At 40.2% G+C, this 12570-nt stretch overlaps 1 protein-coding gene across 3 annotated transcripts in view; it reads left to right on the top strand.

Moving 5' to 3' along the window:
- KIFAP3 (kinesin associated protein 3) overlaps window positions 1-12570 on the top strand; it is a 72122-nt gene that overhangs the window by 45643 nt on the left and 13909 nt on the right. For 2 of the 3 annotated variants that reach the window (XM_054212984.1, XM_054212983.1), the window contains exons 18-19: window positions 1733-1922; window positions 6643-6742. In XM_054212984.1, the coding sequence (XP_054068959.1) occupies window positions 1733-1922; window positions 6643-6742 (290 nt within the window). Of the gene's footprint in view, window positions 1-1732; window positions 1923-6642; window positions 6743-8089; window positions 8142-11011; window positions 11042-11991; window positions 12564-12570 lie in introns of those variants that run through there. The other variant, XM_054212982.1, reaches the window with a different exon arrangement.

Here is a 12570-nt window from a genome sequence, read left to right as displayed (position 1 = left end):
GAGAAACAAACTTGCCATTTTTCCAAGTAAAACAAAGTTTAAAAAAAAATCACTGCCATAGAACAAGGGTTTGTGGTTGCACAATGCAATATGATTCCCCATGAAGTCTTGGAATCTTTGGATACTCGTTAGTGGTCTCAGAGAAGCCAGGGCCAGCTGGTTTTTGTGTTAGTGACCAGTCAGAAGGGTGGAAAAAGCACAGGGCAGAGAAAGCACAGGGCAGAGAGCGTGTTACCTGTGTCAGGTTAATAGCAGTGAAGACAAGGTAGGTTGAAGTCAGTTTAAAAGCTCAAGTCAGTCTATAGGGGTTTCAGAAGTTTAACCTGAGCTACTCAGACGACTTATTCTGTCTTCACTGATATTTTTTTGACCTCCGGTTATAGACAAATCTACTTTTGCCTGTCTAGCTGAAGCAGTTTAAGAAACTACCAGTTCTGCAGCCAAGACATTGTAGCTAGTTGTGTGAACACTTTTAACCCCCTCCAGGGCTAAGTAAAAGAGATTTTAAAAACCTTAAATTAGTCCAGCTAGGTCTCCAAGGAGAATCTGTCTAGATCACGTATTAACAACAGGAGAGTTAAGAAACAGTTTCCAGTTTTTCTCTCCTTTGTATTTAGGTTAGAAGACAGTGAAGTGGGACCTGTTTCATGAGGCTCTTTCTTCGCACAAGTAGAAACACTTTAGTTATGAATGCTATCTTGTTCACAATCCTTTGATTAAAAAAGTACTAAACCATGGTGCGTTATTTGTGAATCTTCCCAAATTGATAACATCTGCAGATTTCATATGTTGATGAGTTTTCTATAGTCAGCTGTGCCCTGCCTTTCCAGTAACATTGAGAAACTGAGTATTATCCACAGGTCTGTGTTCCCTGAGTCGTAATTAACAGCCCACGTAGTCTGGTCTGTTTAGAAGAGCCTTCTAAGCAGCTGATTGCAGTGACCATAGGCTGTGTCACTTCCTTCCGATGCTCCTTTGTATTGAATATCGCATCACTTGAGAGCAATCAGGCTGGGATCCAGATCGCAATTTCATGCCTACATTTCTGTAATGGCTGGAATTTATATCCTGTTTTCCTCAGCTTTCTAGAGAAGTCCTTCTCAAATTTTAGTTTTATATCTTGGATTTCCATGTCCTCTTCATTACAAATGTTGTGTACCGTTTTTATGGGGATTCATTATTAAACACAGAAAGCCATTATAATATTTGACAGGAAGTTGAAAATTACATCCTCTTATTGGAGCTTGTGAAACAAAATAACAATTTATTGGTTTAATCACAACCTGGTTTTTTTGTATTTTCTGGTAACTACTGTCCTAGTGAATGCCCCTCTACTGAGGATGTACAGGGTATTTAGCCAGTGTTGGTAATTACTGCAATCTTCCTGAAAATCGGCATTAATTGGCTCTTTTTGAAAACCAAATGACAAGACTGTGATGACAGAACTTCCTTGCTCAAAGCAGGATTTTTTTCTGGACAGTCTAAAGTTACAAACCATGAAGGGAAGATTGTACTTCTGCATGTACAAAACCAGAATAATGCCTAGCGCTTGCAAAACCATTCCATTGTTTGCTCAAAATACTTTGCAAACTGGATAGCGGATTTAAGTCACTGAGCCCTGAAACTTACATCTTTTGCTGACATTAAATTCCTCTGCCATTTACAGTGAAACCAAACAGTTTTGTCAATACTTCATCCTAAAATATTGTTTGGTGATTTTTTTTTTTAACAGGAATATGATGAGGAATGGGCTAAAAAAATCCAGAGCGAGAAATTTCGGTGGCACAACTCTCAATGGCTGGAGATGGTGGAGAGTCGGCAGATGGATGAGAGTGAGCAGTATCTGTACGGTGATGATCCTATTGAGCCCTACATCCATGAAGGGGATATTCTGGAAAGACCTGACCTCTACTACAACGCAGGTAAGGGAGCATATATTGATACTCAGGACTGGGATTGCTACCTCCGTGTTTGGAACGGGAGCTCGACCTGGGGCTGTAGAGAAGTTCTGCTGACTCAAACCAGTGGGACAGTTACCCTTTTGTGTCACTGGGAGCGGCACTGATGCATGCTCACCAGGGATGGGCATGTCCTTGTTAGCATGTTAATTATGGATTGAGTACTGCACATCCATGATTTTATGAAGCGTTACAGGTCTTCAGAAATATGAGTAGGCCTATCTCAGAGAGCTAGTGGACCATGACGACCGATGCGAATAAAGGTGCCCCAGCCTTGTTCTTCACACCTTGTGTCTTGTGTCTGTAGCTTGTTTGCTTTGCAAACACAAGCCTTTTCTCATCCCTGTTAAATTCACACCTATGGGATTTGATGCTGAATTTTGTTCTGCCTCGTGTGTTAGTTCTGTAATGGAATTTTTATTGCAGATCTTGATGAAAGACTTCTGTTGAGACACATCAAACTTGTAGGTTCCGTAGCAGAGGCAATCATTCTGTGACTTTCAGCTAATTTGTATGATTTTTGCTGTCATATATCTAGGGAAGTGTGTGAATCTCTTCTGTAAATACTTCTTTTTTTTTTTTTTAGTTCCTCACATTAAAAAGTTTTATTATTTGACAATTTGAAGAAGTTGGCTAAAAAAACCCTAGAATTACTCTTAAGAAGAGTCATGTTCGTATTTGAGATTAATATATTTTCTAAAGAAAGAAGACATTTCTCATTTTGCTTAATCCTATTAGTAGTGCTTAATGGCACAGTTCTGGGGGATCTCAAGTGGAATCTGCTCTGTCTCTCTCCTTCTGTAAAGATTTTGTAATTACTAAGAAAATAGAAGCTGCCATACTGGATTAAGACACTGATATATCTAGTCCAATATTGCCAGCTGTTTCAGAGGAAGGTTCAAAAAACTTTGCAGGAGACAATCATGAAGTAATTTGCCCACCGCATGTATGTCTTCATAACTTTTCATAACTAGGATTTGGCTTATGCTCTCAAACTTGAGGTTTTATATCCTTTTCAAACTCCTGGATGACTGTGTGCGCATGGATTATTTTTTTTTTTAATTGCTGGGTTTGAGTCTGTGGTTTTTTATTTTCCACAGAAGTGTCCAGTCCTTTGCTATGAAGCATGAGTCACAAAACTCTATGACTCTGGATGAATTTGCAGGAATAGTAACAGGAAGAACAAAACAACTAAACCCCATAAGCTTTACTTGTAGTTGCTGTGAGAAAATAATTGTGCAAGATCTCAGTAGCACTTCAAAAATTATTCCCAAAGGATAATAGAAATTAAGGATTTTTTCTTCTACTTTTGATTACATATGTCAGACACAGCAACATGCCTTTTCGGTGGTATAGAATCATAGAATGGTTTGGGTTGGAAAAGACCTTAAAGACCATCCAGTTCCACCCCCCTGCCCTGGGCAGGGACACCTCCCACCAGACCAGGCTGCTCAAAGCCCCATCCAGCCTGGCCTTGAACACCTCCAGGGATGGGGCAGCCACAGCTTCTCTGGGCAACCTCTTCTAGTGCCTCACCACCCTCATAGTGAAAAATTTCTTCCTAGTATTTAATCTAAATCTTCCCTCTTCCAGTTTGAAGCCATCACCCTTCATCCTGTCACTACATGCCCTTGTAAAAAAAGTCCCTGGCCAGCTTTCTTGTGGGCCCCCTTCAGATACTGGAAAGCTGCTATAACGTCTCCCCAGAGCGTTCTGTTCTCCAGGCTGAACAACCCCTGTTGGTCCCTTTTCAGTCCTATAGCTTGCTCTCCTAGACCTACCAGGTTAGCAGGGTGAGCCATGTGTTGTATGGTACCAGGGTCTTTTATTATATCAAGTTTCCTTCAGGCTTCCTAAGTTAAAGATGTGCCTGCGTGCCTTTTGTAGTCTCCCCTTTACAGATCTTAATAATAAACCTTTGCTTATTTCATAGGGCCATTTCTTTTCCCAATAGCGTGAGCTAGAGATGGAGCGGCACCAGTAATGCTGAATTCCCTGGCTTTTAATCATTTATGTTACGGGCTTAATGTTATTTGAACAAAGATTTTTGTGTTGGAATTGACATTCAAGCGGGAAGGAGAGGCAGATTTCCAGTGATATGTTCTGCAGATGTTTGAAAAGTGCTTTTGTTTTTAAAGGTATAACAGTAGGTGATTATATTCAAAATACAGATTCACTTCTCAGGTTCCTTCTGACAAGTGCCAGTAATGGTGTGCTTCTGGAGTCTGCTACATTTATACTTTTGAGATGTGGCCAGAGAGGACATTTTCCTTTGAAAAGGCTGTGGATTATTGTACCCATTGGAACAGGCATTTGGGTTTCTGAAGGACAGAGTGTTACTTAGTCAGAAAATAACAAAAATACAAATCTTTGTGCAGTCAGAAACTAAATGCTTGTGCTTCGATTGATAATGTTAGAAATGACCTGCACCGATGGCTGACGCTTAGTACAAGTCCCTCCCCAGCCGTAATAGTTCCTGAATTCTCTGATGGCAAGAGGAGTTCCTTATTGCAATGATACACCAACATCTCTCTTGCATAGTGATTTAAACCTACATGAAAAACTTAATAGAATCTCTGAAATTACCTTCATGAGCTTGGCGTCTCTCTTGCTCTGAAAGTACGTAACCCTAATTTATGTTGAAATGCACATAACAACAGATGTCCTTTAAGTGTGTAGTCATATTATACGCAGCTGATGCTCTCCATGTGCTTTCATTTTCCTATAAATTCATGTGAGCCATAACTCTGAGTGTTATGGTTTGAATGTTAGCACTCTTGATTGAAGACACTTTAAGTAGTGGTAGCTTTAGCCTCAGAGTTAAAATACAGTGCTTTCTTTATTAACATAAAGATAGTCGGTTTTAAGTCGCTCTGCTTTAAAATAAGTTTCAACCAAACCTGCCTGTTTAAAATACGTAGTCACTTAACTTGATTAGTTTTGATCTGAAGTGCTGCAGGTACAAAAGTGCTGATGCTCCCCCTCATTTCTTTTCTGTGAAAAACACAGGATAGGGAGTGAGATAGGCAAACTTGGCACAAGCGTTTGCAATAGCTGCTTCAACTTTCCTTCCTCTTCTTTGGCCACTTTACATCCATATGATATCACAAAGCAGTCGTGTCTCGGTGAACACGCTGAAAGACAGCAATACCGATCTGTGCCAGATTACTTGCTTGTCAAGTAATACTCTTTCACATACTGTATACACATGTATACAATTAGAATCTAGCCGTGTACAGCTATCTTATGCTGCTAAAATGTAGTCTGATCATGGCTAGCATTTTTCATTTACAATCTGTTGCATTGCATTCAGTCACTTTCCCATGAGGTATTATCTTCTAAATGAATCTCTGTAGCACCTCATCAAATGTCTCTTCGAAATCTAGCTGTGTCAATTCTATTCCTTTTATCATTTGTCACTATATTATCTTCAAAAAACAGCAGGTAAATTCATAAAGCACAGGGAGATTTGTTTGAATGCCTGAGTCGTCATCTCTAAGCCCTTGTGTCTGTAAGTAACTTTCCACTGCTTCCTGCACAGGCAGTTTTAGTAGTTTTGAAACCACAGAGGTTAAGCTAAGTGGCCTGTGACTCCCTGGATCTTATCTCTCTCTCTTCAAAGTGGAATGGCATTTGTAACTTCCTAGTCATTAGGAATATCTCTCTCTCCTCTGTTAAGCTATTAAAGTATCAGTCTGAATGTACCTGTTTTTACTGGGATACTTTCTGCACTGCAAGTCTGGGATCGTTTTCATACAGTAATGGAGACAAACTGAAGTAGGATCTGTTTTAACGAAGTGGCTTGTTTTATCTGATTAGAGCTGAATACTAATTACCAAGTAAGAAATGTGCCCTTAATATTAACAAGAAACGTGTTTTGCGAATGGGAACAGGAAAGAGTTAAGCTGGGCTCTCATTCAGCTGGGGTCAGTTCACTGACTTTACTTCAAAGACACTCTGGATTTACACTGATGTAACAGAGGGGAAATGTTAGCCCCTGATTTTCTTCTCTTCCTTGTAAAGCAAGGAGAGACTGAAGCCTTTAAGGAATACTACTGGCTTGACAAATGTCTGCATCTTCATGTGCCAGTGTTTTAGTATACAGGAAGCAAAAGAAAACTGTAAACTATGTTCTTGAGATGCTACCATGTGAAAAGGCCACCCTTTTAGGAAATAGCTAGAAGACGTTAAAATACGGTGGAGAGGAAAGAAATAGGTTTGCAGTTGCTTTCCTGTTTTTCTTAAACAGTTTTAAGAGGTACAGTGGTGAAGGGTAGAGTCTGAACAATTAAGACCTCTGCTGTTTTTCTACTTTTATGCTGCTGGCCCAGATTAATGTTTGACCCTTCTCATTACTTTTTCTCTGGGCTCATTTTCATGATGGGGCGGACAAGATAGGTCTTGATACAACCTTTACAGGCCTCAGGATGATGGGTAAGAGAACGTTTCTTAGGTACAGCTTTATTTCAGGGCAGTAGGCTGAGCTACTTGGGGTCCTGGTAAGGTGTTTGTTTTTTTTTAATTGAAGTTGCTGGTTTTCAGTATTATTGTTGCTTGATATTCCTCCCAGAAATATTGCAAGTTGCTAACGAATTCCTAAGACATATTGGCACAGGTTGTGTTGCCCACTTGCCCCGAAGTCATGTTGCTTCATACAGTCACCGTATCTTTCTGGTTTTTATAGATGGCCTAATAGCCCCCGATGGAGCGGTGAGTCCGGATTTCTTCAGTGATTACCATCTTCAGAATGGAGACATCGTTGGGCAGCACCCCTTCTCTAGCAGGTAAGTTGTTGATCGTAAAGAATGCATATAATCCAGCAATGGCTATTCGAGTTTCCTTCTAGGGCTTCATTTGTGGTATTCAACAATTTTTGCCCTCACAGCAGGGGGAATGGTTTACACTGAAAAAGCAGTTCTAGTCTGCCTTCTGAATGACATGTTTCTTTTAACATATTAACATCCATGTTGTAATACGTCATAGCTTTCCAAAAGATGTTGAATAGAAAAGTAAAACTAGAACACACAAATAACTGCATGTTACGACAATTACTCAAATACTATTCAGACATCGTTGTTGGGAAATAGATAAATAAAGGCTTGAGATGCTGGTTACCTAGAAGACTTTTGTTTCCAGTATTCTTAAATTGTTATAAATAAGTCTCTCAGCTGCCAAAACTATATCTGTGGGTTTGTTCTCTATTGTTTGGGGATTTTTTCTGTTAACCTAAATCTTCCCAAGGTATTCTCAGTTAAATTACTGATGGCACTTTGAAAATTTGCTAGATGAGCAAAAGATGTCGGCTTGACTTCGGGGAGTTGTTTCTCTGAATTCCCCCTCTGGTCAATGACCTCTCCTTGTCTGAATGTTAGCAAGCTGTTCCAGTCTGAATTTCTGAGTAGACTTCTCCCATGGGTTCAAAATAGAAAAGACTCATTTCAAAGGATGAAATCTTCACAGATCTGGTGAAGGCATTTAGGAAGTGCCTTTTATAGAGCATGAATTATGTATACTCATTAGCAGGAAATATTTCAAACACTTTACAGTCAAGGTACAGAATTAGCTTTAACAGGATGCTATTTGGACGTGCCCAGCCCTGGGGTTGAAGTTGTTTCTTTCCAAAGGAAGAATGTTATTTTCACCACTTGCAACTTGGTCACCATTTGCAAAGTGTAAGTAATTGACAGTATGTACAGCTGAAACAAAAAAGACTTTTCTCCCTTACTTTGGCTTCTTGTAATTTGTTAAAGGGTGGTGGATGATTACACTCATTTGTTTATCCTACCTGTCATGCACCAGAAAGCTGAACATTGATCAAGGGTGGAATGTGGTAACATTTTTAAGAACAAATTAAACAACTAAAATGCTCAGATCAGGAAAAAAAGTAGGACTTAAGAGATGAATCCTTGTGAAGAAAGGAAGTGTTTATACTCCATAAGGATCAAATTCAGACTAGTGTGTAACCCCTTTCCGTGGAGCCTATGTTTGGGAAGGGGATTCTGGTTCTGATCCTTTCCAAATGCGCAACCTTCGTTTCGGAGCATGCAAGTGATAGAGAAACTGAGGGAAGTATGAGCTATGTGCTACTCTTGGTCTTACTATGTGACTCACTGTTTTCAACTTTAAAATAGATGCACAACCCAGGAGATGGCAAATTTCTTTATTAACCAGAACATTGTACAGGTATGTGGTCCCAACAGTCTTTGTGCCCCCCTGGAGGTGGGGGAAGAGGTGTGTAGGATGAAGCTTGCAGACTCCTTTGCTTCTAATAAACTTAGGTATAGCCCCAGTCAAGATGCTCTTGTTTTGCCAGAAAGCTGTCAGCTGGTGGGGAGGGAATAATCTTGAGTGTCCTTGTGTAAAATACAAAGTAGATTGCTCAACCTCAAATTTCAGCCCCTTATCAGGGAGCTATGTTAGTAAGCTGCTTTTTAATATGATTGTATTCCAACTAAAATGAGTAGCAAAATATATCTGGTGCATAACTAGTTAAATTAAATATTTGTAGAATTTTTTGTAATGTCTCCAGGCATTTTGGAGGCTCACCTCAAGAAAATAGCGGAAAAGCTGCAGTTTGGCTAACGCCAAACTTGGTAATTGCCCGTTGATAATAGCCTCTGTAAATATTCAGATTTCTCATTAGAATCCTGGTTTCTAGGAAGACTTTTTTCAATATGATTGCTCCATGGATTTATCTGCAGTCCAGACACGCAGCCTAATTGGAAACAGTGTGGACTGCTGCAAATGTTCTGTCCTGTTTGTAACAGAGCAGGACTGAATTGTTTGATAGAATAGATACTGGCAGTCGAATGGCGAATCCTAGTTTTCAGATGGGTGTCATTATAGTTTTGAACTTCTTGGCGCCAGAAGCCAGGATTTCCTGATGCTTAGAGCTAATGTAAAATGCATTAGTGCTCCAAGGCATGAGCCATGGAATTGCCAGTCCCATGAGTTTGGAGAGTCAGACCCTCCCTTTTCCCAAATTTGAATTGGTGTTGGAAGGTAAAACCATACGTGCTAGAGAGCCTAATTAAAAATAATAGCAGCAAGTCAAGGCTCTTTTTATGTGTTATATAGTGTACATTTCATCCATACCAAAACATAATTCTAGGGTATTTTTATGCTTACAGTTTAAAGCTAACAAGAACCTTATGTCAAGGATTTATTTTTAACCAGTTCCAGCTTTTAATAAATCAAGATTTTTGTTATAAAAATGGTTCATTTTTCTATTATTAATATTTGAATATGTTTTCAGAAACTTTTTTTAAAGAAAGCTGAGTTATGATTTGCATAGATAACTAGTAAATCAGTTTACAGTAACATTTATTGTGAGCTCAAAGAGAGATGGCTGAGTAACGAGTAGATGTGTATTTTTGGTCTTTTCATTTGTTACACTTTTTTTTTGTTACACATTTATTTGTTGTGCCTGTGTCTTCTGGTCTTGGCCTGGTATTAGGCTTTTTATTTCTGTAATAGAAACAGTTGTTTGCTAAGCAATGGGGTGAGTTCTGAAGGAGTCTTTTCCGTCATTTAAGACCACCCCATGAAATCTGAGGTAGGTGACAACCACGAGCTGACTTCTTGCTACTCAACTTTGAATAGTCTAATCCTTTCTTCTCCTTTCTGCGTTCCTATGAGGAAGACTTAGGATATGTTACCTCTTTGATTTCTCTGAGGCTTTTTCCTGTCCTTGCAACATGCTCGGCCTGGATCAGGACTTCCCCCTGTCTCCAGGAGAGCCTAATCAGCCAGAAAGACTTGCTTTTTTAGTGCCTGCATGTCACTGGGAAGCTGAGCTAGTGTTGAACTAGTGTTGGTGCCCCCAGGGCATTACCAGGGCTTAAGAGTGTTCTCATGACCAATCTTGTTTTTTTGGAGCCGTAGAAATGGGTCTGTGAGGAGAGGTTTTCAAGGAGTGCAACCAAACTGAAGTTGCCTTGAAGATTTTCACTGTAAGCAGCAATTAATAATACCCGTGCAAGGGAGCTCAGCCCACACCAGCTGCTCTATCTCAGATTGTTATACCAGTTGTGCCGCATTGAGCAGATAGCGAAAACCATGTTCTTCCTTGGTCGTAGGATGCTAGTTCTAGCAGAGGTTCGGGGCAGCCTCTGCCATTGCAGTTCTACCATGTTACTTTCAGCATAATTGAGGGGAATTGGAGCAGCAGCCACGTCCAGATGCGCAATCGATGAAGTGGCTGACTTTCCTGTAGCCGAGCAGAGATATCACAACCATCTCCTATGGAGTCCCTGTCCCAGGAGGCACTGGACCTACATACCTAGATCTGCTGCATAGTCTTAGGTGGGTAGGGAAGTCCTTTTTTTGACCTCGAGGAAAAGAGGAGTTTAAAAAAATCGAGGTATCTGTAGGCACCTGCGTTCACCGGGTTAGCACATGGGGGGGGGGTTCCCCCATAATTTTTTAAGATTGAAACATGAAGTAATAGTGTTGGCAGTAAAAACATCTACAGATCTGGCGAATTAGGTGGAGTATCTTAGGGGCTGCATTTTTCAAAGACATTGCCTTCCCAGAGTTTCTTGGACTCTCCTTTGAAACCTAGAATACTGAGTACTGTCGAGAATGGTACCTTGCGTGATCAATTCCTGCATCACGAAGTACAGGACAACTTTGAAGGGCAACTTTGAAGGGAATTGTAAAAGTATCTAGCCCTAAATTCCATTTGTAGATTTGTTTGCGTGCTTGCTATTCTGGACATATCCTGAAGCAAGCAGAGATAATTCTTGTTTCTGGTACTTGTCAGCATTAAGGAGAAGCAGCATGTAAGTGAAGACCTGGAAAGTTGGCATTTTTCTAATACTGCCACCCTCACTTTAGGGACCCAAGGCATGCTCAGAAATAGAAATGCTTTGTTTCTGGTAATCTAGCTTGTGTGTCTTTGCAGCTTTAGTTTAGAGCTCTTCTTTCTGAACTATATTCTTAGAGGAGTTGTACTGTTGTGTATGATGTCTATAAATAGAATTATTTCAGGATATAGTGTACACAGAAGCAGTGATAAAATACATAAACAGCATCTCTTGTTTTCCTCAAAGGTTTGGAGCAGAACGCAAACAGATCGTAAGGTATGTTTTCCATTCAGCAGAAAATACATGGCTGAGGAGGTTGTTTTGACAGCTTGTATCCAGGTTTTTTTCATTGGCTAGCAAAAGACTTTTGTGATTAGATTACCAGCTTTGAATCATCTTACTGTCTTTCAGAAGCAGATGGACATTAGGCATAGATTTGAAATTTTCATCTGTTATTAAAATCTGCATTCGAGGCCCCTGGTTCTGATAACTCTTAATATAGAGTGAAAGTTTTATGATTGTAGCAAACAAAAAAATCCCTCACCTTTGGCTAATGTGATGACAGCTTAGTGTCTGAGCTGCAAGGGATGAAGACCAGCTGAAAGACATCTTCAAGAATGCGTGGTCATTTATCAAATTTTAATCACCTTCTAGAGACTAATTACTTTCTTAAGACACAAACATAAGAGTGATGGCTAAATATCTTATAATAGAGAGATCCACAGTATTTTTCTTACCCTTTGGAGAAAATACCACTCTCTAACTTTTCCCAGCTATAATTAGATAATGGTACAAACTTTAAGTGTGAAAGCCCTTTTTTTGTTAATATCTTCATCGGAGTTCCCAAATCCTCTCTGTAGCTTTAGAAAGATTAATAGTTGGGAATGCTGGAGCTAGTGAAAACTTTTTTTTTTCTTCCTAAGGAAGTTTTCTCCAGCACAGAATCCTTTAACCTCGTTATAAAATGTAGCAGAGCTGCCATTGTGCCATTTTTGTTTTCACTAAGACAAGGTGTTTCTGTGTGTGTGCTGTTCCCAGCGTGTGCGCTCACATCTCCTCTCAACAGGGATCTGATTGAAGCCTCTTCTCAGGAAACAGTGAGGTTTGGCATGTCAAACAAAACCAGTTTTATGGGGTGACTGTCTGTCCTTGGTGGAACATCTTTCCTCTTGCTTGGATTTACAGCCTAAAACTGTACCTGCATTTCTTTCTTTTTGCCGTGGCAGGTCATTGTGATATTTTGTGAGCGAGGCGTACGGAGCCAGGACCTTGCAGGCTGCTCTGCACTGACTTCAGTTAAGCTGCGGCTGTTGTTGGCAAGCACAGGCACGCATAACCAAGCTGTTGGGTCTTGAGTTGACGGAAACTGCGGTGACGTGGGCTTCAGTACCTTAATACATGGCCGTAGGTCCTGATGGGAAGACTGTTAGTGTGACTTGGCTTATCTCTAGCTAAGCTGCCCACGTGTAATGTCTGCATGTGCTACAAGTCCATATTGAATGGCAAGAATAGTCATAGCCACAGGCTTTTTTGTTTGGGTACCTTGATGAAAATCAGATGTGAATTTTCACGGAGGAAAGACCTAGGTCTGTAGTCTTACGTTCCTCTTGATTCCTGCACTGTGGTGCAAACTGCCAGTCGTGTGTCGCAGCTGAATAGTCCCTGGTCGGGTCAGGTACAGGAACTGCGTCAGGAGCTGGCACATATGCACTTTATGATTGTTAACCAAAATGTTTTTAAATGGTTGTACCTGTAAGTTATATCCCACGCTGATAACGTGCATGGTTTATTTAGTTTGAACTTTC

This window comes from Rissa tridactyla, chromosome 8 (genome assembly GCF_028500815.1).
Source record: "Rissa tridactyla isolate bRisTri1 chromosome 8, bRisTri1.patW.cur.20221130, whole genome shotgun sequence".
Lineage (NCBI taxonomy): Eukaryota > Metazoa > Chordata > Aves > Charadriiformes > Laridae > Rissa > Rissa tridactyla.
This window is presented reverse-complemented; position numbering and strand designations above follow the sequence as displayed.